The sequence below is a fragment of the Sus scrofa genome, chromosome 8 (genome assembly GCF_054392235.1).
Source record: "Sus scrofa isolate SSC_HxYL_T2T_F1_AM1 chromosome 8, Sscrofa_HxYL_maternal_Yorkshire_Landrace_v2.0, whole genome shotgun sequence".
Lineage (NCBI taxonomy): Eukaryota > Metazoa > Chordata > Mammalia > Artiodactyla > Suidae > Sus > Sus scrofa.
The window spans coordinates 118,274,546-118,300,782 of NC_139390.1; the positions used below are offsets into that span (position 1 = coordinate 118,274,546).

At 37.5% G+C, this 26,237-nt stretch overlaps 3 protein-coding genes across 30 annotated transcripts in view; 2 read left to right on the forward strand and 1 right to left on the reverse strand.

Annotated features, from left to right (window-relative positions):
* CASP6 (caspase 6) overlaps positions 1-26,237 on the forward strand; it is a 1,021,045-nt gene that overhangs the window by 280,486 nt on the left and 714,322 nt on the right. The gene's annotated exons all lie outside the window — the stretch shown is intronic.
* ELOVL6 (ELOVL fatty acid elongase 6) overlaps positions 1-26,237 on the forward strand; it is a 465,493-nt gene that overhangs the window by 72,346 nt on the left and 366,910 nt on the right. For 8 of the 26 annotated variants that reach the window (XM_084973203.1, XM_084973204.1, XM_084973206.1 and 5 more), the window contains exon 3: positions 20,023-20,116. The exons of 16 other annotated variants lie outside the window; for them this stretch is intronic. The gene's annotated coding sequence lies outside the window, so the exon portion shown is untranslated. Of the gene's footprint in view, positions 1-9,905; positions 10,709-20,022; positions 20,117-20,379; positions 20,518-26,237 lie in introns of all 26 variants that reach the window. 2 more of the 26 variants (XM_084973217.1, XM_084973212.1) reach the window with 2 other exon arrangements.
* ENPEP (glutamyl aminopeptidase) overlaps positions 1-26,237 on the reverse strand; it is a 93,286-nt gene that overhangs the window by 31,647 nt on the left and 35,402 nt on the right. Inside the window, exons 7-11 of one of the 3 annotated variants that reach the window (XR_014811944.1) lie at positions 20,013-20,147; positions 17,876-17,941; positions 12,144-12,209; positions 11,639-11,790; positions 871-1,683 (exon numbers count right to left, since the gene is read on the reverse strand). Coding sequence is in view for 1 of the 3 variants with exons in the window: in NM_214017.1 (NP_999182.1) it covers positions 1,604-1,683; positions 11,639-11,790; positions 12,144-12,209; positions 17,876-17,941; positions 20,013-20,147 (499 nt within the window). In the remaining 2 variants the exon portion in view is untranslated. Of the gene's footprint in view, positions 1-442; positions 1,684-11,638; positions 11,791-12,143; positions 12,210-17,875; positions 17,942-20,012; positions 20,148-26,237 lie in introns of all 3 variants that reach the window. The other 2 variants (XR_014811943.1, NM_214017.1) reach the window with 2 other exon arrangements.

Genomic DNA, 26,237 nt, shown 5'->3' on the forward strand with positions numbered 1-26,237 from the left:
GTAAAAATTTACATGCCAGAGGAACTGAATTACTATTTTAGAATATTTTGCAGGAGCAAATTGGCACATGTAAATAGAGGATAGGTGATTTACTTTTATCACTGAGAAGCCGCGGGTGAAAGTCCATGCCAAATGCTATTCTGAAACAAAGTCCTTAGGGGATGGGATGAAGAAGAGTCTCTTTTTTCTTAGATAAAAAATGATTTTGAAACACAAAACAAGCACAATAGCAAAAGTATAAAAGGGAGTTCCCGTTGTGGCTCAGCAGAAATGAACCTGACTGGTACCCATGAGGACACAGGTTCCATCCCTGGCCTCGCTCACTGGGTTAAGGATCTAGTGTTGCCCTGAGCTGTGGTGTAGTTCACAGACACGGCTCAGATCTGGCATGACTGTGGCTGCAATGTAGGCCAGCAGCTGCAGCTCCCATTCGACCATTAGCCTGGGAACCTCCATATGCCACAGACGTGGCCCTAAAAAGACCAAAAAAAAAAAAAAAAAAAGCTGTGAAAGGCAAAATTCTTTTGAGATGGCTGCTAAAACCTACCTTATTTATTGTTTTTTTGGCTATCTGTAGTAGAGAACATGTGATAAGTTCTCCTTGTTTTTATATAACAATTTTTTCAAGAAAGGGAAAGACAGGAGTTCCCGTCATGGCGCAGTGGTAAACGAATCCGACTAGGAATCACAAGGTTGTGGGTTCGATCCCTGGCCTCGCTCAGTGGGTTAAGGATCCAGCATTGCCATGAGCTGTGGTGTAGGTTGCAGACGCGGCTCGGATCCCGCATTGCTGTGGCTCTGGTGTAGGCCGGTGGCTTCAGCTCCGATTAGCCCTCTAGCCTGGGAAACTCCATATGCTGCGAATGCGGCCCTAGGAAAGCCAAAAAAAAAAAAAAAAGAAAAAAAAAGAAAGGGAAAGACAAATCAATGGAGATAGAATACAGAAATGTATTTCTAGTTGATTTATGTGAACAGACCAGTCACAGTTGAATTTTAACATAGGCAAGTGCCAAGTCATTCACTTGGGGAGATGGTTGGATGGATTGATATAGAGAGTGCCTTGAGTTACTGGTGACAACTTATAGCTCAGAAAAGATACTTTGGGATCATTAAAGAGTCTAACGTGCTAATCTGAATAAAAATGATAAGTCTAATTTACTGAAAGAATTTTTAAAATCAGACTTGCCATATAACAATTTAAGAAATTCAGTGGCTTACTTATCTGATTTTTTTAAAAAAGAAAGGAAGAAAGAAAGAAAAGGGAGGAAAGGAGAAAGGAGAGGAAAGGAAGAAAATTTATATGTTGATCTTCCAATGAATGGTTCAGTATATGACCCTTCTCCTTTGGCTATGGGTATTTATTATTGTGTCAGTCATGGTAAGTCATTAAAAAGAATTTAAGGTAGAAAAGCTCTCATTATTATGGATAAGGATTTGGGCTCACCCATTAATTATTTAAGAGGTTTCTTTTAGCTGAAACTTATATAAGTTCAAGCTTTCTTGTTGTTTATTGACACTTACATTCATTTAATGTAGTGCTCATTCAAAGTAGCAATTCAATCCATTAATTCGAAGAAGAAAGAAATCAATTGACAATATTTACCTCCTGTTTCTGACCTGTTGTAGATTGTAATCGTTGATTCATTATCGTTAGTCCATCTAACTGGAATATTCCATGTGTAGCTAAAGTTTTTTAAAAAGGAAAATTTTAATTTTATTACTAAAAATAAAAACATTTCCAAAATAAAAGAAATTAAAAAAGCAATAGACAAGCATGTTTTCCTCATAAGTGATTGTCTAGTTTAGTATACCATTAAACAGCTAATACAATGTTGTTTTGTGATAAAGATAGGCTATGCAACTGCTTTCAATTTCTATAAATCTAAAATTTGGAATTTTGTATCAAAAATTAGCTAAGGATGAAGAAGATTGTTTAAATTAAAATGCCTTCAGGCTTTGGAATAAAGATATTGCACAAATGTAATACATGATATAAAATTGAGCATCACACACATATTTGCATACACTCTAATATGCTATAATTTCTGTTCAGCAAACACAAAGCTTTTTTAGAATTCAGAAGACAATCATAAAGGCTGTGAAGGAAATAACACATTTCTCATATCATATATTAGCAGTCAGAAAATACAGGAGGTCTAGAGCGGGGATGAGTCTGTGTTTGGGTTTGGGTTTCAACTCAAAGTTAGCCTTGTTTTTTTTTTTTTTTTTTTTCATCTGTGGTCATTCAAGTCCCTAATAAGAATGGGGGAATGATATATCTCCCTTTCAAGATATAATAAAATTTATGTAACTCAGCAAGAATGTATATTTGCCATCTACATGAAAGAAGTAATCCTTTGTTTTATAACTATTGAAATGTTTTATAGATTGAGGTTTTTCTAGCTCTCGAAGGATTTTTTCAGTGGAATGTTTTTGGCTATAAGTTTCTTAGAACCAATACATAAGTTGTTTCTTGGGTCCTATAGGAGACATTGTCAGTGCCCCTCCCTTATCCCCTTGAATCTCTTTGTCATTTTTGGGCACCCTAGATTCCAACGTATTTTCCCTGCCAACAGCCAGCACCTGGGTCTCTCTGTCAGAAGACTGCCCTCTGGCGCCTAAGCAGGGCAAACCAGAAGTTCCTGGAAATGTGCATCCTTGGATGCAGCCCTTAGCCAATGATGAATGGGCATGAGGGTATTCTTTGTCTCATCTGGCAGGACCACTCTAAAGCACTGTCTCCAGAATTTCCCTGCAGGGTAATTCCCCTGGACTGGACCTCCTCGATGTTGCACCTTTGGTGCTCAGTATCCCATTTCCCACTCCCCTGTTAGCCTTTCCCAGAAACATTTCCTAATGAGTCACTTCCACTTGAATGATCACCTCAGGGTCTGATTTTAGTGAAGCCAATCTAAGAATGATCACTTGTAGCTTCTCAAGAGACAGACAAAGGAGGATTTTTTAAAAAGTCACATCCTACCTACAGATTTTACTCTTGCACTGCTCTGCTGGTTTGGTGTTGCCATGTAGACTAACATTTCATTCCCCCTGACCTTTTCCCAGTGCCAGCCCGGCTGAAACAACAGAGTGTGCAGTGTCTGGATACCCTACATGCACAGTCAGGATCTCACATTTCCACTGTCAGCCCTAAGACATGGTCTCTGAGACTAGGCTGTGCCTAAGAGTGAGCATAAGATATACTCTACAAATGTAAAAATATTACTCTGAGGTCTGTAAAAGCATCATAACACAAAAAGGGATAGAGGATTAAGGCAATGTAATTTTATAATTTTGGAACCATTTACAGAATCTAATCTAATCTGAGTAAAATAATAGATTTGAGAGTATGAAATATTAAGAAATGGAAATAACAAAAATGAAATAATAGTTTTCTATATTTTGTCTAAAATTCATGAGTATCAGCTTTTATTTTTTAAAGGTATAATTCACTTTTTTTTTCTTTTTTTAGGGCCACACCCACAACATATGGAAGTTCCCAGGCTAGGGGTCAAATCGGAGCTGTAGCCACTGGCCTATACCACAGCCACAGCAACACCAGGTCCAAGTCACATCTGAAACCTTCACCACAGCTTGCAGCAATGTCAATCCTTAACCCACCGAGCAAGGCCAGTGATCGAACCCACATCCTCATGTATACTAGTCAGGTTTATAACTGCTGAGCCACATCGGGAACTCCTGTAATTCACCTTTTAAATGTCGAGCAATGTAACAGCTTCTGGCAATATAAATATGGCCAATCTAATTTTCACTAAGGAAGCTGACTTTGATTGCGCTAACACAGTACACCTCCTACCATTCTCCCACCTGTTTAAATTGAGTGGCCTGCCGAAGACATATAAGCTTGTCTCATAGAGAATTCTCCCTGATGGAGATGTGAAATGGCCCATTTCTAAGAGATGGTTGAGGCCATAGTGTTAAAACTAACTTACACACGTGTGGGCCTTTTATTTATTCATTTTAATTAATTAATTAATTATTTATTTATTTTTGCCTTTTTCTAGGGTTGCTCCTGCAGCATGTGGAGGTTCCCAGGCTAGGGGTCTAATTGGAGCTGTAGCTGCCAGCCTACGCCACAGCCACAGCAACGCAGCTTCCAGGCTGCCTCTGCGACTTACACCACGGCTCACGGCATCGCCAGTTCCTTAACCCACTAAATAAGGCCAGGAATCGAACCCACAACTTCATCATTCCTAGTCGGATTCGTTTACCACTGTGCCACGATGGGAACTCCTGTGTGGACCTTTTAGATTATAAAAATTTTCTATAAAAATTAGAGTTCCATAGCCTTGGAAGATTTAAGCAGTGAGAAAAGGGAAAAGGCCATTCAGTTTAGACTATAGCTTAACATTGTCTACCAGGTAGGAGTATACAATAGGCTTGGAGAAAAGAAAAAGCTGATTTCTTTCTGGGGGCATTAAGGCATATATTATAATTTCACTTTTTAATCAAGTTAAAAATAAGGATAACTTTTGGTATTTTGTCCTTTTCTCTCTTCCTTGTTCAGGAGCCGCTATAGATTCCCAACAGTAAAAACTCAAGTTTTCTAGGTTTATTTTCCTATGCATATATCATTTATAACTTTTTTTTACAAAAATGGAACAAGTAGATTGATTTTATTGTAAACGATGACTAAAAATTATGTATCTATGAAAAACATAATGCATCTATGAATCTAAAAATTTTAAAAAGTATCTGAAGGTTAATACTAGAAAAATTAGAGAAAAATGCAAATGTTAGTATAGTTCCATGGTCTAAATCTTGATGAATGCAGTTTAAAGAGTTATTATAATTTAAACATGATTTTGATCTGATGATATGTTTATTTTTCCTAGTAATACATTTTTTGTTTGTGTGGAGAGGAATCCATAACCAAAGAATAGTTTTTTAAAATCCAATCCTGCTGGTTTAAAAACAGCGTTGGCTCTCTGGCTGACAAATCACTGGATATGAATAACAGAAGGGAACAATTAGTGTAAAGCTTTCCCAATGGGAGTTTGTTTTGCAAGAAAGAAATATATATATATTTTAAATTTTAATGTGCAGTGACCATTAAACAGCAGTTTTAAATATGGCCAATCCGACTTGCTAGAATATAAAACAGTAACTGTAAAGATAAGTTTATAGTTAACAGAGCGATCACAGAAATTATGTTGATTTTTGTAATTATCACCTGATAACAAATCAGATCTGGAGTTCCTGTCATGGCTCAATGGCAATGAACCTAACTAGTATCCATGAGGATGTGGGTTCAATTGCTGGCCTCGCTCAGTGAGTTAGGGATCTGGTGTTGCCTGTGGTGTAGGTTGCAGATAAAGCTCGGATCTGGCATTGCTGTGGCTGCAGCTGTGGCGTAGGCTGGCAGCTGCAGCTCTGATTCGACCCATAGCCTGAAAACTTCTGTATGTCGCAGGTGTGGCCCTAAAAAGCAAAAAAACAAAACAAAACCAAAAACCAAGTCAGATCTGTGTTTCAAATCATTCATATATAATGAAGAGGAAAGAGTGAAAAGAAGTTTTCCCCATCATTATCTTTCCTCTCCAAAATAAAGAAAGGATAAAGAAGGATATACAGACATTCCCTGTCTGATCTCATTTGGTCTAAGAACTCAAATTTTCCTTTGATTTAGTGAGAGCTATTCATTTTCAGAACTTGCATTCCAGCAAGATATCCAGTTTTTCTGAATTTCATTTACTGTGGGAGAGCTGAGTGTCTGAGGTTTCCAGGAGGAGAAGCTGGTAACAGGTCTCAACAAAGTGAGCACCACTCGCTTTCTCCATGTTTCTCTAGTTCAGGTGCCAACCAGTCTCTTGGAAGTAGCTAATTTCTTAATTGTGAGTGTTCTTCATTTTTGCTGCCTTGGACAGAAAGTTTTTGGCAATTTGAATTTTTGGAAACACCTCCGTGTGCTGTTCCTGTGACTTAATACCCAAAGCCCTGAATTGGAAGCCAGAAAACAGGTTATGTTACCTACCACATGGAGTATGTACCATAAAGCAGGTCTATAAAGATCTTTAAGTTCTCTAGAAATATGGCTAAGACCCTGGTAGAAAAAGATGAGAACAATATTCTGAAAGGACATTGTTCTCTGCAAATTCATCCATTTCAATTCTCTGTACATTGTTTATCCTTTAATTGGAAATTTTAGCTCAACTCAATCTTTGGAACACCTGCCACATGGCTCTACCTGGTGGCCACTCTCCTAGTGCAGGCCCCATCAACTCCATCATCTGAAACATGGGTTACCAGCATCCTAAGTTGCCTCCTTGGTTCCATTCTTGTCCCGCCTGATCTGTTCTCCATGGTGTAACCAAAGGAGAACTTTGAAAAATGTAAATGTGATCCTGCTAGTTCTCTCCTTAACATCCTTGAATTTGCATGCACTATTCAAAATCTCTAACATGGTCTGCATGCCTGGTGCTTGTCTTCCTTTCCAACTTTGTCTGCTACCACTTTTCCCAGTGCCTCTCTGTGGTCCAGCTCTTGGAGCCAGACTACGTGCATTCTAATCAAGGTTCCATCGCTTACACTCTCTGCAACTTTGATTAAGTTGTTTAGTCTTTTTTGCCTCAGTTTCTCCATGTTATAATGAAATATTCTAAAGTACTTAAAATAATAATAATACTAGCTGCTTCGTAAATGCTCAATGTGTTGCATATTTTATGTATAATCCTCCTTTTTACCTTTAGGGCCTTCATATATGTTGTATTTTCCATTTTGACAACCCAAGTGGTCAACCCCTGATACCAGTTTACTCAGTTTAAGTATCACTTCCTCAGAAAGAGAGTCTTCTGTAGCCCCCTCTACTCCACTGCACCTCCACCACACCAAGAAATTCAGGCTCAGCGTGTCAGTGGACACATGGCTGGAGAGAATAGTTATGGTGAAACTTCCAAACGAAAGCTTGTTTCACAACAGAGTAATATTTTAAAAAATTTAACACCCAAAGGCTGTTAAAATGGGCCAATCTAATTTGCTAGACCATAAAATAATAATTACAAAAAACCAGTTTATAGTTACTAAACACTTCCTGAGACACCTTCACACACTGTAATTCCCCTTCCTCATGTTATCCTAATTGCTACTGAATCATTGATCTTGTGATGATTTCATATATAAGTGGCTATAAAATGAAGTCAATGACACTATTAAAAAAGAGAGAAAGGTTGAAGGGTCTTTTCAGTGGAAATCAGGTAGTAGAGATGGCTGAATGAGGTGGGTACAAAGTTCTCTTTACCCAAATAAGTGTTAAGAAGTTAAAAGACAATTAAAGTCCTCATGGGTGAAATTGGAATGATGTCAAGGGGATCAGTGTGTTGCTCTCCTTTAGCCAAGATCCAGTTTAGGAGGGTTCTCAGGTAGGTCATGGGAGTCTGAGATATTATCCCCCAAATGGTACAACCAGGTTCCTGTGACCTGCCCCAGGGGCTCGGGGTTCTGAGATCCTGATTTTGTTCTCTTCATTTGGGAGCGGTTGGCACTCCAGAAATGTATACAAAAATAACGATTTACTTATAGAAAAATGGCTATAGTGTTAATACTTTTGTACAAGTTGTAGTCATACAAGTATGATAAGTTTTGAAATCACAGGCTGTGTGGCACATGTTTTGTCAGCTTTTATAATATTTGAGATGTTTAAAAATCTGCAGAGAAAATGGCATATTGGATTTGTAATTTTAACTGAAATTGTTAAGAGTACCTCAATTCAGCAGTCAGGCTCAAATGTCCCAAGAAAAGGTCCGATTTTGCAAAGTTAAAGGTTTGATTCTTTTTTTTTCTTTTTTGGTTGTTACAGTTTGATTCTTAATGTGTTGAAAATGCCCAAGAAATATGGTATACTATATTTATGAATTTTGATTTGTTAGATTCATAAAAATGTATAGAAAAGTCTTTCTAAAAATTAGATTTGTAAATCTGTGTCTTTTGGTGTTTGTATTTTTAAATTATAAATGGAATTTAATAACATTTTAAGTAGTGATGTTCAGAAGTTTCTTAGAAATGATATATACAGAAACTGTGATTGACTGAGTTTGTAACTGCTGTTTAAATGTTCAGAAGAATTTTATTCATGCACTGTAAATAAAAACATCCTTAATAAAAAACTAGGAAAACTGTTATTGAAAACTCACCGTCTTCTCCACCCTTCCCACAGGCCAGCACCTCTCTCAGAAGCAGCCCATTTTAAATGATTCTGGTTTTAGTTCCTCTGCTGTCTAATTCTGTAACTCTAAATACTTCTATTTTTTTAAGATAGTATTTATTAACTCATTAATGAAAGAGGGTTTACTTACACTGTTTCTCTTTTTTCCCCTTTAATAGTCAAATTTTAGTAAAGCAAAATTATTATTATTCAACTTTCTATAGGTTACAGTTGTTCCTTTAAATAACATACTCATACTGCCATTTCTTGTTTTATAAATTTTAGTATTGGTGTTTTCTCCTAACTGTAGAATGAGGATATTTTTTTCCATGCTGTTAAATGCTTAGCAAGTGGCTCTCAGGGGCAAGGGTGGGAGGTGGAATGTAGTATTTGCTGATTTCCATTAACTCACATGACCAATTTAAAGCTGCCAAAATGGTGTCACTGAGTTGGCTTAGAGCCACCTTCGTCTACCCCTGTATCAGTATTTTGACATTTTCTTGCAACTTTTCTTCCTTTTCCACCTTCTTTCTTCTGTCAGCTCTTTTTTTCTTGGTACAATATTAAGACTATTTACATTTACAATCTAACCTAAAATCTAATAACAAAATTTTAACATAAGTCATCCATAGGTTGATTAGAAATGCTATAAGGCAATAAATAATATATATGAAATCATGCTATATACATACTGTTGGCCAAGAAGTGTGTTGGAATTGTTATTTCCTACCCTATGGTCTGATTTCATATACCATGAGTCACTTAAAATAAAAATTTCCTAGAGTTCCCTTGTGGCACAGCAGGTTAAGGGTCGTGTGTTGTCACTGCAGCAGTTCGGGTCACTGCTGTGATGTGAGTTCCATCCCTGGCCCAGGAACTTCTGCATGCCTTAGGCACGGCCAAAAAACAACAACAAAAAATATTCCCATAACACCCTAACATATAGGTAAAATGTTATACTGTTATCCTTATACTTTATCAGTGGCATAAAATCATTCTACTTGCTTCCTATTTTTTGGATCACAGCTTTTACATATAGCCTTGATTTTGTTTTTTTATACATTTCTTCTTTATAGTTGAGCAAACTGATGAGCTGTCACCAACTCCACAAGTTTTTCCATCCTCCCATTATACTCTTTTGCTAGGGATCACCTACCTCAGCCCCAGCCATCCTGCTCTTATGACACTGGCACTAGGAGCTCACTGCATCATGTTGGTCTACATTTCCTTTTATGGCTCTTCTAGATTGGACGCACTGTTTCCTGGATCCCATGTCTTCCTCTTTTTGGATTTATTCATATTTTTCCTCTCCCTGCTCAAATTCCTCTGGAGTGCAACCTTAATGACTTTCTAAGAGGTGCTGTGTGAGAAGCATTTTCTGTGGCTGCCTACCAGAAAATGTCTTCACTGTGCTTTTGCATTTGGTTTAGAGAACTGCATAGAGAATTAGAGGGTAAAATATTTTTTTGTATCAACATTTTAGATGATTGCTCCATTTTCTTCTCTTGTTCAGGGTTGTTGTGGAGAGGTCTAAGCCACACTAACTCATAGATCCTTGTTTTCTGAAATTTCATGAGGCCGTAGCTAGGTTTTTTGTTTTTTTTGTTTTTTTCCTTTTGTACTATGTACTCAATGGGGCTCTTAAATTAGAATCCTATGTCCTTTATTATTTCTTTGACGTAATTTGCCCCTTAAGTTTCTCTAATTTTTTTTTTTTTTTTTTTTTTTGTCTTTTTGTCTTTTTCAGGGCTTCACCGCAGGTTCCCAGGCTAGGGGTCTAATCGGAGCTGTAGCCACCGGCCTACCCAGAGCCACAGCAACTCGGGATCCAAGCCACATCTTCGACCTACACCACAGCTCATGGCAACACCGGATCCTTAACCCACTGAGCAAAGCCAGGGATTGAACCCACCACCTCATGGTTCCTAGTCAGATTTGTTTCCCCTGCACCACGACAGGAACTCCTCTGTTTGAGTTTTTGAGGGACTTCTATTTGTTGGATGCTAGATTCCCCGTGTTTGTCTTCTCATTCATATTTATCAGTTCTATGTGTATTTGCCTTATATTTTCAGAGAAGATGAAATTTATTTCTAGTTGGTCTATTAATTTTTTGACAACCAAAAAATTAATCTTTCAGAACTATTTTATATTCTTGGTCTGTCTTTTCAAAAACATTCTGCTCTTCGTTAGTGGATATAAGAGCTTTTGGGATCTCTGAATATATGTCAGAAATTTATTTTTTATTTCAATTATGTTTCTTATAGAGGCAGTTTTCTTGTTCATTCACGAGAAATTTTTTTTTTTTCTTCTAATGGCCACACCTGTGGCATATGGAAGTTCCTGGGCCAGGGGTTGAATCAGAGCTGCAACTGCAGGCCTGTGCTACAGCCATGGCAATGCTAGATCCGAGGAGCATCTCGACCTATACTGCAGTGTGCAGCAACACTGGATGTGCAACCCACTGAGCGAAGCCAGGGATCAAACGTGCATCCTCGTGGACACCTTGTTGGGTTCTTAACCCACCGAGTCACAACTGGAACTCCTGTTTATGTGAGATTTTCACCTTTTATGCTTTTTAGATTTTTTTCATGTGTCTTGTGATCCTTGCTAATTCATTCATATTTAAGAAAGAAGAACTGAATTGATTATTCTTGGTGTCTTGTATGGAACCCTTCCCCTGTTGAAAAAGGAGGTGTATTTTGAAACACACTTCTTCACTGAACAGAAAGTCTGACTAGAGGCTCTGTGCATGTATGAGGGGAGCTGGCAGCTCCAGCCCATCCTTCCCACAGATGCCATAAGGAGAAAAGCTTTACTCTGGGTGTCCCAACCAAATGGAAATCCTTAGCTCTCCTCTACTGTTTTAGTCAATTTCTTTAGGAAAAAAAAGGCCCCCTGGATTTTGGGTTTTTGCCAGACCTCTGAGAGGTCTGTGCAGAGGAAAGAATGGCAATCAATGAAGAAAACGTGGAGGGGGAGGGGTCTGGCTGGCATAACTGTCCTGAGTCCAGACTTCAAATTAATTGCCCTGTTCTCAGCCTCACTTTTCACTCTTGCCTTCCACTCCGAGGGCTGACCCTGAGACAGAGCCTGTTTAGAGATAGGGGAAATCAGTTTCTACCTTGACTGCAAGTATCTTTTTATCTGGCTACATCTTCCTCAGTTTGTTTTTCTGCCTGTTTCTCCCTCTGCTTTTCTTCTTCTAGAACTCTATGATGCATGTAGACCTTCCTCTCTATTTTCTTTTATGAATTTATTTCCTTTAGTTCTTCTGTGTCTTTATTCAGTGATTTCTGGGAAGAACAGGACTTGCATGCATGTGCTCAGTCCATCATTTGGAACTTGGAGACAGCTGAGCCATTTCTGCATACCTCTGACACTGTGCTTATGAGTCAGGCACTGAAGAGCATGGTCTAAACGAATGGCCAGTATTTCCATCAAATTTCTACTTTTCTCCTGAAATGCATTATAGATCCTTACCCAAAAACTGAATGTGGCTCAGAAGAATTAGCGTTTGGGTCCAACAGAAAGCGTTTCTGTGAGATGATCCTCATATCTTCCACATTAAGTACAGGATAACCCATCTGATTAGTCCAGGTGTCCATTACTTCTTTCACCGGTAGATTACTTGCCTAAGTTTTTTTTAATGGAGAATAATTAATCAATGGATAAGGGGAAGTAAATGAATAGAATAATCAGATAAAGAAATGCTTGATAAATTATTTGTTAAAAACCAAAGAAATATTTGAGGGTATCGGAGTTCCTATCGTGGCTCAATGGTAGTGAACCAGACTAGTATCCATGAAGATACCGGTTCCATCCTTGGCCCCCACTCAGTGGGTTAAGGATCCAGCGTTGCTGCAAGCTGTGATATAGGCCAGCAGCTGCAGCTCTGATTTGACCCCTAGCCTGGAAACTTCCATATGCCACAGGTCCTAAAAAGCAATAAAAAAAATTTTTTTTAATTTGAAGATATACTCCTTACCTCTTCAAGTGCTTCCCAAAAATCTGAAGTTTTGGCATTCTTAAATTCGAATTTTTTCAGGTATTCCTGTATATGAAAGATAACAAATACTTCAGAAGTCAGTGTTTGTTTTTTCCATACTTCCAGAGCCTGAGCCAAATCCTTCAACATATTTCACTCTAATGTATTAAATAGCAGGTGTACTTAGAATGAAAATCAAATGATATACTATGTAAAACATTTTGTAACCTATAAAGACACTGTATAAATAATTTGTAAAGCATAAGGAATATTTTTTTCATATTAATGAGATCTTTTTTTTTAGTCTAATGGAATTGTGAACAGGAGAGGAAGAGAGTTTAATTTTTTTTAGGACAAGCAATATAAGATTTTAAAGGACAGCTAAATGTTCAGCAAATAGTCAAAAGTCCATAACATTTTTGATCCACTAGGAAAAGAGATCAGTAATTCTATGACCCTCACTTAACCGTGTTAACCTGTCCACTACTGGCTACACCTGCTGCCTTCAGATGACCCATTACACATGAGTGATTGAGGTTATATGTAACGATAAAACCAGTAAACCTGGTTCTATGCCAAGGCTTAGCAAACTTTTCCAGTAAAGAGCTGTATAGTAAAGATTTTAAGTGTTATGGGCCTATAGTCACTGTCATGGCTGCTTATCTCTGCTTCAATAATGCAAAAGCAGCCATAGACAGTATATGAATGAATGAGCATGGCTCATTCTTCCAATAAAACATAATTTTTGTACACTGATATTTCAATACCATACAGCTTTCATGTGTCATGATATCTTTTTCTTCATGAAACCCCCCCCTTTTTTTTTTGTCTTTTAGAGCTGCACCTGAGGCATATAGAGGTTCCCAGGCTAGGGATTGAATCTAGCTGTAGCTGCCAGCCACAGCCACAGCAATGCCAGATGCAAGCCGTGTCTGCGACCTACACCACAGCTCATGGCAATGCTGAATCATTAACCCACTGAGTGAGGCCAGGGATCAAACGTGTCCTCATGGATATTAGTCAGATTCATTTCCGCTGAGCCCCAATGGGAACTCTTTCATAAAACTTTAAATTTTTTTTACAACTGTTTAAAAATGTAGAAGTGATTTTGTGGATGTGCTTGGGTCATGGGATGGAAATCCTGTGAAATTGAATTGTCATGATCATTATACAACTACAGATGTGATAAATTCATTTGACTTAAAAAAAAATAAAAATCTTTGACTAGAAGAAAAAAAAAAAAGAAGTGATTTTGTTTGCAGGTCTTAGAAAAATGGGTGATGGGCCAGATTTGGCCTGTAGGCAGTAGTAGTATTTTGTAGACACCTGCTCTAAAGAAGTGAATATATAGCCTCTTGAATACTAATAATCATGACAATGATGATGGGGAAATTATTCACCTTAAAAAATAAATCTCAGAATTCCCGGCATGGCTCAGTGGTTAACAAATCCAATTAGGAACCATGAGGTTGCAGGTTCGATCCCTGGCCTTGCTTAGTGGGTTAAGGATCCGCCATTGCCGTGAGCTGTAGTGTAGGTTGCAGACGTGGCTTGGATCCCGATTTGCTGTGGCTCTGGCATAGGCCGGTGGCTACAGCTCTGATTGGACCCCTAGCCTGGGAACCTCCATATGCCGCGGGAACGGCCCAAGAAATGGCAAAAAGACAAAAATAAATAAATAGATAAATCTCTCTTCAAATATTTTTAAAATACTAAATTTTAAACTAGAAGGCTCACCCTTTTGTCAGTTCTGGTCACAAAACCCTTCTCTATATGAATTTTCAGGTGTAATGTTATATATCCCTAGAGAAAATTCCATCTTCTCCTACTCTTATAATTGGGCAGTAGTTATGGTTCTCCAGGAAAACTTCCAGAATTCATGCTGTATCACTTCTCTTTTATGCTGCAGCATTGTCCTATTTAAAATGTGGAAGTCTTTGATAGAAATAGAATGTTCTTAAGTGGTCTTTGAGTCTTCAAAGAAAGAAGCAGTGATTGACTTTGCATGTATCATTTTCCCTCTACTTTGCTGTAATTTTCAGGAGGTGCAGTACCTAAGTTACATTATCTTCTAAATTCCTCTTCTTTTCAAGGCAGAGAGAGAGAAAGTAGTATTAGCAGGAGACCTGGGAAAGGGTTGCAGCCAGTTTGGGATGCCGCCTTCACGTTTATTGTTTTGATTGGTTCGCTGCTCAGCACCACCACTGGAGGGCAGGCGAAGGAAGGGAGAAGTGAACATTTCTACATACAAGTTACCTAACTTCATTCCAGAGTTTTTGCACAAATCATTCTTTCCTTCTAAATAAAATAATTGGATACTTGGAATAGCAATAATTATGTTCATAGCTATCAGTTAATAGTAATTTCCAGTGAATAGTATCATCTTAAAATTAATTTAGGGGAATGTCTCTGTATATTCACAATGTCTTGTACTTAGAAACATGCAATCTTGGAACTAGAAGGGACCTTAAATACTATTTTATACCACTACCACACTTTGGGAGTGAAGGAAACTGGTGTCTATAGAGATGAAGGAATATGCCTGAGATTACTGGGAAGAGACTTCTGAATCCTAGATCGGTTTGTGTGGTTTTTGTTACTGTTGTTGTAATTGTTACTTGTTTTTTAAATTGCAGTCCCTTGCTTCTCTTGAGCTAAAGGCTTATATAAATGGTATATTAAAAGGAACTAATTTTATTTTGTCCAGATTAGTGCTTTTGAATATTCTATATTAAGAAATTTCCTCTTCACTTTGAATAATTGCAATGCAGTCATCCCAGTCAAAAGTTCGTGATGAACTATGTCCCCCAATAGTAGCCCCTCATAGTTGATACCAGTGAGCTCAAAAGGAAAGTAACAATGTGCCTACTACTAGTATCTCAGGAAGGGAAAGGACATTTTCCCGCTGAGCCATTCCTGTCCTATCAGGGATACTACTGACACTAGGAGAAACAGAAAGGATGGATATACTTCCCAGCTTCTATTTCATGACCATACACTGTTATCAATGCCCCATTATTTAATATGCTTTTTTATGTACAAGCACAGCCTGAAAGATTTTCAAGTTGATGGTTTTACTCTTAATGCCCTTCATTCTATACCTACTTTGCTGTCTGAGCTTGGGTTTGGGGTTAAGGTTAAGCATGAAAGAGAACACACTTGGCCATCCCCTGAGTTAGCACCACAGCAGGTTAGCTAACAAAGAGTCACTTTTGGTAGAGAGTTAGTATATGCAAGGGAAAGATTTTGCACAGTGTCACATATTGAGGGGTTTAAGGGCAGCAATTGTAGCATGATGATAAATCAAGGAAGGATACATTTAGATACTGCAACTGTGTGAATGAATGTTCTATTGGTTTGATATCTTACTGAGTGTGACCTATATTGCTCATATTATTATTTTCAGATATTAGTGGTTGAAGAATAAAGGGAAATAATGAGTGTTTCAATGTCTTTCTGTAAATTAATTCCACAGTACTATAATGATATGAAAATTAATATCTACTCCTTCTAGGTAAGTTTCTAGTGCCATCTGTGGTTGCAGTTAGCGTAGAGGAAGACGGTTGGGAATACTAACTTTAGACTGGACTGGATTTTTAAGTAATTGTACCATAGATATTGGGCTAAGTAACATGGGAGAGTATTATTGAGTTATTAGAATAGGTATTTACTTTTTTTTTTTTTTTTTTTTTTTTGCTTTTTTTAGGGCCACACCCATGGCACATGGAAGTTCTCAGGCTGGGGGTCGAATTGGAGCTATAGCTGTTGGCCTACACCACAGCTCACAGCAATGCCGGATCCTTAACCCACTGAGGGAGGACAGGGAATAAACCCACATCCTCATGGATACTAGTCGGATTCGTTTCCGCTTCGCCACAATAGGAACTCCGTATTTACTTTTAAAGACTCTTTTGGTATCTTTCAAAAAAAGTTAATGTAAAGAATTATTTAATTTGAAGTCCATTTTGAAGAATCCAACAATGTGTTATTCATCAGTTTAATTTTGAATGAAACCTATGCAAATGAAATTTTAAAATACTTTTAAAAAGGAATTGTCTTTACATATTTCTATATTCTATATTATTTATTTTAGACTATTCATTCACTCATTCATTCATTCAGGCATTCAGGCATTTTTTGGATCTTCTAACAACTGTAATTCATACTACTAGGCACTGGGGTGGAAGGCAAAGAAAAGTAGTGAGCAAAGATATAAAAGACACAGTTCCTCTCTAAAGGTGTTTACAGTTAGAGAAGATATGAAATTTGAGTTTGAAGCTGATGGAAAATTTATGAGATGTTCTATTGTACACATAAGAACAAGCACATAGCTTCTCCCTTTCCACCTAATGTCCACATAGAATATTTCACTAATGGACAAAAGGAGTAAAATGTACTGATGTGCTCCCTGACTATTTCCTAAATCCTGGTTTTATGTATTATTTTAGTAGTTATCTAGGAATTTAAGTTTTGGGTAGGAGGGGACCATTTCCTTTTAAGGTAAGATAGAGAGCACTAATTGCCATATGGGAAGATATGGCAGTAGTGGGAGCTGTAGGAATTGTCCTGGCAGGCCTGTCTAGGCAGCCACTGTCCTGGCAACCACATCCAAAAGAAATACTAGTGCCCTTTGGGAAGACTAGTAGGGTGCTGCTGTGACCTATTTTCTATTTTATGGGATGGACACACTCAATACTGCTCTGCCTGACTACCTAGGATGTCACAGTAGGGAGGGTGGAGATGAAAGAGAAAGAGTAGGAAGACAATTCCATCTCTAGGCTTCAACGGACCCAACCTGCAGACAGGACAGTAACAGGGACACAAAGTGGCAATGGTGATAATATAAAACCCTGAGAGAATTGACTTAGGGTCTGCTAGAAGAACAATAATGGAACTGAAATATCCACCGGAGGAATAAACTTAAGTGGAATGTGTAAAATGCTTTAGGAAATTGTTATTTCTGTTTCCCAAAGGAAATAGGCCATATTATTCATTCACTTTATCATAATAAGGATGATTATGTTAACCATTTTAAAATCCAATAACAACAGAAAAATCCTTTTAAAAACTGTAAGGAAAGAGTGTTACGGATGGATTTCAATTTTTATATTATGTTGCTATGGATTGAATTGTGTTCCCCTGAAATTCATGCTTTGAAGCCCTAATCTTCAATGTGATAGTATTTGGAGATGAGGCCTTTAGGAAGTATTTAGGTCTAGATGACATCATGAGGATGAGAGCCTTATGATGGGACCAGTGTCCTTGTAAGAGGCACCACAAGATTCTCTTTGCTATGTGAGGATACAGCAAAAATCTGGTCACCTTTAAGCCAGAAAGAACTCTCACCAAAAATGGAATCCGCCAGAACCTTGGTCTTAGACTTCTCAGCCTTCATAACTGTGAGAAAATAAATTTCTCTTGTTTAGGCCACCCAGTCTACTGTATTTTGTTGTGATGGACAGAGCTAATACACATGTAAAGAGAATCAGAAACAACTAAATACTCTGCTTAACTTTTCCATGAAACTTCTGCTAAATGACAATTACAGATACAATGTAGGCACTGAACTGGATGTGAAATCACCTTTCTCTGTTTTGCTATATTATCTATCCCTGAGCAAAGAAAGTAAAAGTAAAAAGGGAATTGTCCTTAATTCATCAGGTAGCTTAGCATTCATCAGCCACATATCAGCATAGTTTACTTTTCATACCATTAAAAGTAATACATCATACCTGACATCCTTTTTGAAATTTCTCTGGTGTTATCCAGTCTTCAAGCATTCTCAGAATGGAAGCTCCCTAGGGATGGAAAAGAATGACAACTTAAACTAATAAAGCATATGTAAGAAACTATCAGTGATCACTATCGTGACTAGTATTTCACAATTGTACTTGTGAGATAATTTCTTCAAATGATTCAGCTAAATTATATGGATATTGCTGTGTAATTTTAGGATGAAAATGTCACTTGGCACATCCCCTGTATCTATGCTTCTAAAATAACTAGAAGGCAAGGAGACATAGATAAAACAGCTATCATTTCAGTAGCTTGAGGTTCAAATAATTATTGCACTTCACCACATGAACCAGTAGATGGGGCTTTCCTAATGAGAGAGAAACTGGAAAAGGTTTTAGGGAAATCACGATTTTTTTTTTTTTGTCTTTTTGCTATTTCTTGGGCCGCTCCCACGGCATATGGAGGTTCCCAGGCTAGGGGTCCAATCGGAGCTGTAGTCTCTGGCCTACACCAGAGCCACAGCAACGCGGGATCCGAGCCGCGTCTGCAACCTACACCACAGCTCACGGCAATGCCGCTTCGTTAACCCACTGAGCAAGGGCAGGGACCGAACCCGCAACCTCATGGTTCCTAGTCGGATTCGTTAACCACTGCGCCACGACGGGAACTCCGGAAATCACGATTTTTGATAAACAAGGAAAGCAATTTCAGGGTAAAATTCTGACTACTTCTTAAGTATATTGCAATACTTGTGAAAAAATTATAATTAACATAGGGGAGTAGATAGTTGAGGAATTTCTGGTCAAATAGTGTAATATAGATTAGATTTATAATTTAGACACAAAATCCTTCTCTTCAAAAGTAGTTTATCTCATTTGGTTTTATCTAGCCTGAAGAATCTGATGAACTCTTTAGCTCTCTACTTGCTTTTCATATAAGATTAATTCTAAAATGCATTATTGATAAATTTTAAAATCAATTTTCAAGTAACTGACCAAAAAAATTGCTTCCCCATTTAAGTGAGCAATTTTTACTGTAATTTTTTAAGATGCAAGTTATTATTATTATTATTTACTTAGCAGAGGCCAAAGGCTTAGAAATATGTATTTACTTCTGACCTAAAACCTTAAACACATGGAATATGTAGGTCTCAGGAAGAAGCTGATTTAATAAATAGAAATGTCTCCGTGTGAATTACTAGAATATACTGTAAGTGGATTAGAAATTTTCATTTTAACAGAAACATGAAAAGAATCATTGGCAATTTAAAAAGAAAAGCGAATAAAAGAAGCCTGAAAATGTGAGAATATGTGAGGGATGCCAAAAAAAATATGACACTATAAATTTCAAATATTAACACATAGAAGGCTTTTTCGCTCAAGCCAATTTTATCTAGTGTTCATTTTAATAATTATAATATTTGTCTTAAATAAAACTTTGGATGTCACCCAGAACAACAAAATGTATTAGTTTGCAGTGGCTTTTGAAAAACTTAATGTAGTGGGTAAATCATGAGAGCCTGGGTGGAAAATTGACTAAAATATGTTACATACAGATGTGGAATATGTTTAGAGGACAAACTATAGGAAAAGCTGTGGGAGAAAATGAGTAATATAAATCTCCAGGTCACTTTTCACAAATTTTTAGTAGATAAGAATTGTTTGCCATGCTAATAAAGCCATATTCAAAGCTTATATAAAAATGGATGAAAGTAATTCCTTCAAATGGAGTTGGATTTAAATGATTACTGGAAGCATTATACTAAGGTGTCTACATACAGGGCATTTCTCATTGACCACGTAGCAGAAAAGATTTATTGTTTTTTTTTTAATAAAATAATTTAAAATTGGATACTTAAAATGTAAATGTTCAGTTATCAGAATGAGAGCCATCATAAACAGAAGTGAAAAGATAAATTTTAAATATGTGAATCAGAATCCTGTGACAGTGATCAATATTGATCAGTTCCACTGAAAATTAACAACTATTGAATATTCAGCAGTTGAAATAAGTTCTACACTTTTCCCCAAAGCCTAATAGCATAGTCTAACCATTCTTACCATTTTTAGGCATTTACTAAGAGAAAAGCCACTAAACAGGAAGATGTTCCAAACAGTGTCATTTTTTCCCCACCTTGCTATAGGAAATCCCATCAAAAACAGATGTTATTTCAGCAGGAGTTGACACAGTGACTACAATTGGGTGTGAAGATATCAAAGAATCGTCCTCTTGTACAGGTAATACGTCTTCAAGTAGTATCTGGTCACGCTGAAATGGCAGAATGAAGCAATGAAATGTAGTACTTCCTTTATGCTAGTTTATATGACACTTACATAATAATCACTTACGTAGTACAGATTGGGGGAAATAAATAAAATGACTCAAGTTATTTAAAACAAGCATTAGAGTTCAGATTAATCATATTTTGCACTGATTTGTCTACACTGATTCAATTCCCTTCTCCTACTTATACCTCCTTTGACTTTACCCTTGTATGCAGGCCAAGAAAACACAAGCATCTATAAATTCTGTTTCTGCTACTTCTGTGTGACTTTTGGACATGTGCAAGCCCTGTTTCCATATCTGTGCAATAGGAATGCTGATATCAACTCAGAGATTTGTCTGAGAATTAAATAAGGTAGTATGTTGATTTGCCCAAATTTTTTGGTTTCAGGGGTCTTTTCCCATCAGCTAATCGTTAGAATTTGAATGATTCATAATTATTTGAGGGAAACAATAGCTTTTGCTCTAGTTCTTTTAGTTACTGTCTCATTTCAGACCTAGTTTTTCTCGACAAAATGGAGAGGTTGGGAGGTCTAGCCCTGTAGTAAGACTGCCTAGATTCAAAGCTCAGTTTCTCCACTTCCTAGACATGTAAGTTAAAGTAGTTTCCCTCACTCGTTATATAGGAATAATGATGGCAGTGACCTTTTAGAAATGTGCAGAGGATTTAATGCAGGGCAGGCATTTGACATAGTACCTGGCACAGTATAAAAACGTAACACATTACTGCTATAATTATTTTGATCCTTAATTAGATTCTGAAATCTAGCTCTATTAAATCACTACTAATAAAAAATCAAAAGCTTTATTGGTCTTACTTAATCAAAAATATTTCCCCCCAAAAGCATGCTATATTACTTTACATTTTCCAATTTTGTGAATTACACTTATAATAGGCCAGGTACTATTGTCAAGTGATGACTCTCAATCAAAATAATTTCGACTTGGATTTTAATATTTGTGCCCCTAAAATGCTTAGGTAAGAAGAAAGAAGCTTTTTCTCAATGTCAAGATACTTAACTTAAGTCTTGGTTGTGTTACCAGTTGTCTCTGTGACATTGGAAAATTACATTACCTTGGACATCAGATCTTTCACCTATAAAATGAGGCTCCACTATTGTGGTACTTATCAAACTTTCTTACAATGTATCTTTTTTTATCTGTCCCCTCTACCACCAGACCCTAAATTGGGAACTTCTATAAGGGCAGGAAATGTGTTTTATTCAGTTTTGGGTCCTCTATAGAGTGAATGAATGGAGGGAGAATAAATTAAATGAGTTGGATCGTATGATTAAATTTTGTTTAAGAATTGCATATTTGCTGGTATCAAAACAGTCAGACAGACCAATGGAACAGAATAGAGAACCCAGAAATAAACCCTGACACCTATGGTCAATTAATCTTTGACAAGGGAGGCAAGAACATAAAATGGGAAAAAGAAAGTCTATTCAGCAAGCATTGCTGGGAAACCTGGACAGCTGCATGCAAAGCAATGAAACTAGAACACACCCTTACACCATGCACAAAAATAAATTCAAAATGGCTGAAAGACTTAAATATACGACAGGACACCATCAAACTCCTAGAAGAAAACATAGGCAAAACACTCTCTGACAGCAACATCATGAATATTTTCTCAGGTCAGTCTCCCAAAGCAATAGAAATTAGAGCAAAAATAAACCCATGGGACCTAATCAAACTGAAAAGCTTTTACACAGCAAAGGAAACCAAAAAGACAACTTACAGAATGGGAGAAAATAGTTTCAAATGATGCAACCGACAAGGGCTTAATCTCTAGAATATATAAATAATTTATACAACCCAACAGCAAAAAAGCCAATCAATCAATGGAAAAATGGGCAAAAGACCTGAATAGACTGTTCTCCAAGGAAGATATACAGATGGCCAGCAAACACATGAAAAAATGCTCAACATCGCTGATTATAAGAGAAATGCAAATCAAAACTACCATGAGATACCACCTCACACCAGTCAGAATGGCCATCATTCATAAGTCCACAAATAACAAGTGCTGGAGGGGCTGTGGAGAAAAGGGAACCCTCCTGCACTGTTGGTGGGAATGTAAACTGGTACAGCCACTATGGAGAACAGTTTGGAGATACCTTAGAAATCTATACATAGAACTTCCATATGACCCCGCAATCCCACTCTTGGGCATCTATCCGGACAAAACTCTACTTAAAAGAGACACATGCACCCGCATGTTCATTGCAGCCCTATTCACAATAGCCAGGACGTGGAAACAACCCAAATGTCCATCGACAGATGATTGGATTCGGAAGAAGTATTCCATATACACAATGGAATACTACTCAGCCATCAAAAAGGATGACATAATGCCATTTGCAGCAACATGGATGGAACTAGAGAATCTCATCCTGAGTGAAATGAGCCAGAAAGACAAAGACAAATACCATATGATATCACTTATAACTGGAATCTAATATCCAGCACAAATGAACATCTCCTCAGAAAAGAAAATCATGGACTTGGAGAAGAGACTTGTGGCTGCCTGATGGGAGGGGGAGGGAGTGGGAGGGATCGGGAGCTTGGGCTTATCAGACACAACCTAGAATAGATTTACAAGGAGATCCTGCTGAATAGCATTGAGAACTTTGTCTAGATACTCATGTTGCAACAGAACAAAGGGTGGGGAAAAAAATGTAATTGTAGTGTATACATGTAAGGATAACTTGATCCCCTTGCTGTACAGTGGGAAAACAAACAAACAAACAAAAACAACAACAACAACAACAAAACATGAAAGCCTTTAACCAGAAAAAAAAAAAGAATTGCATATTTGAATCTTCTGATATTTAACTGGTGTTTTTGAAACATTAAAAATGAAATGTAAAATATTACATATTATTTCACATAACAGTATGTCTCGATATAAGAAGGTTACTTTATAGAAAATAAAGGACAAAATAAATTTTCATTTAGGTAGTTTAATTTCAATAAATTATGAATTCGGCAATTTTCAGTATACATGAATGGTCCTCAACTAGGGGAAATTTCATCCCCCAGGTGACATCTGAGAATATGTGAAGACATTTGTGGTTTCACAACTGGGATGGAGGATTACTGACATCTAGTAGATATAGGCCAGGGATGCTGCTAATATTATACACAGGACAACTCCCACAACAAAGGATTATCTGGCCCAAATGTCAATAGTTCCATCCTTGAAGAACCATGATATAGATTAAATTTAAAGAAGCAATTGTTGCAAATTAAGTTTTTCGCTATTTAAGATTTTTCCCTTCCAGCTACGGCTACATTTCTCCCCTCCTCTTTTTTTATAAACTGAAGTATATTTGACTTGCAATGTTGTGCCAATTTCCGCTGTAAAGCAAAGTGATTCAGATGTGTATACACACACACACACACACACACACACACATATATACACACACACACATACATACATACCTACATACATTCTTTTTTATATTTTATATTATCTTCCATTATGGTTTATCACAATATTGAATATAGTCCCCTGTGCCATACAGCATGACCTTGTTGTTTATCCATTCTATATATAATAGTTTGCACCTGCTAATCCCAAACTCCCACTTTATCCCTCTCCCAGCACCCCTAACCCCACATCAACCACAAGTCCTTTCTCTATGTCTGTGAGTCTGTTTCTGTTTTGTAGGTGGTTTCATTCATGCCATATTTTAGATTCCACACGTAAATGAAATCAAATGGTATTTGTCTTTCTCTTTCTGTGCTTTACTCAGTATGATCCATCCATATTGCTGTAAGTGGCATCACTTCCTTCTTTTCTATGGCTGAGTAGTATTTCCTTGTATATACGCACCGTTATCTTTATCCATTTATCTGTTGATGGACATTTAGGTTATTTCCACATCTTGGCTATTGTGAATAGTGTTGCTGTGAACATAGGGGTTCATGTATCTTTTTGAATTATAGTTTTGTCTAGATATATGCCCTGGAGTGGGATTGCTGAATCATACAGCAACTCAATTTTTAGGTTTGTTTTGTTTTATTTTGTTGTTCTTTAGGGCCACACCTGTAGCATATGGAAGTTCTTTTTTTAAAATATTTTTTTCCATCATGGTCTATCTCAGGAGACTGGATATAGTTCCCTGTGCTATAGGACCTTGTTATTTATCCATTCTATGTTTTTCTTTCTTTTTTTTAATGGCTGCACCTGCAGCATTTGGAAGTTACTGGGTTAGGGGTCGAATTGGAGGCACATCTGTAACCTATGCCATAGTTTGTGGCAATGCTAGATCCTTGGAGTTCCTGTCATGGCTCAGTGGTAATGAATGCAACTAGTATCCATGAGGATTCAGGTTCGATCCCTGGCCTTGTGCAGTAGGTTAAGGATCTGGTTTTGCCATAAACTGTGGTGTGGGTTGCAGACATGGCTCAGATCCCATGTGGCTGTGGTGTAGGCCAGCAGCTACAGCTCTTATTTGACCTGTAGCTTGGGAACTTCCATATGCCATGGTTGTGGCTCTAAAAAGTTCTCCCCCCCCCCAAAAAAAAAGGATCCTAACCCACTGAATGAGGCCAAGGATTGAACACACATCTTCATGGAGACTACATTGGATTCTTAACCTGCTGAGCCACAACAGGAACTCCTCTCTTTATCCATTCTAAATATTGTAATAGTTTGCATCTACTAACCCCAAACCCCCAGTCCATCCCACTTTCTCCCCGCTCCTCCTTGGCAACTGCAAGTCTGTTCTCTATGTCTGCGAGTCTGTTTCTGTGGGTTTTTGTGTGTGTTTTTTTTTTTTTTTTTTTTTTTTTTTTGTCTTTTTAGGACTGCACTATACCACCCTTGGCATATGGAGGTTCCCAGGCTAGGGGTCAAATTGGAGCTACAGCTGCTGGCCTACACCACAGCCACAGCAACGTTAGATCCAAGCCATGTCTGCAATCTACACCACAGCTCACGGCAACACCAGATCCCTAACCCACTGAGTGAGGTCAGGGATCAAACCTGCATCCTCATGGATACTAGTCAGATTCATTTCTGCTGAGCTGTGATGAGAACTCCTGTTTCTGTTTTGTATATAGGTTCATTTGTGCTATATTTTAGATTCCATATATAAATGATAGCATATGGTATTTGTACTTCTCTTTCTGACTGACTTCACTTAGTATGAGAATCTCTAGTTGCATCCATGTTGCTCTTAATGACATTATTTAATTATTTTTTATGGCTAAGTAGTATTCCATTGTGCTAAAACAATATGGAGGTTCCTCAGAAAACTAAAAATAGAATTACCCTATGATCCAGCGATTCCACTCCTAAGCATATTTTTGGAAAAAACTGTAATTCAGAAAGATACATGCGCCCCTATGTTCACTGCAGCACTGTTCATTCACAATAGCCAAGACATGGAAACAACCTAAATGTCTATCTACAGATGAGTGGATTTTTTGCAATTTAAAGCAGGTTGTGAAAACTCCAAGGACTTCAAGCATCTAACATTTCTTATTCTGTCCAGCAGAGGACAGTAGTCTATACAGTACATCACCTTCTGTAATGCTGCTTTCACACACCCACACACGTTTTTATATATACTAACTGATAAGAATACTTACACCATCTAAATACAAATAGGAACAGATACAGCTTTTTGGGAAAAAAATATCTGTAGAGTTCATGGAAGCTTCCGTTCCAGGCCCCTCAGGGACACACAGTCTAGTAGTGATTTCATGTACATTTTGGGAGCCTTTAAGCTTATAAGACAGAGATCAATGTTCTTAGAGGAGAGCGCTGCCTCATAGAGGACATGATACTTGCTCAAGTTCACACTCCCTGTAATGCATCTAAGAAATGATGTGTTCAGGATTTGAACCTGGATGTAACCACTGAGGATATGGCTTATCTCTTTACCACATCATTTCAGCAACTTGTATAAAGTAAGTCATTTATACATTTAGGCTTAAATATATTTCAAAGGATTAGTGCTACAGATACTTTCTTGAACACAGAATTGGCATTGTGTAAACTAGATAATTTTTCCTTCCTTAGCACATGTTCTTGAATGATTCTACCAACAACAT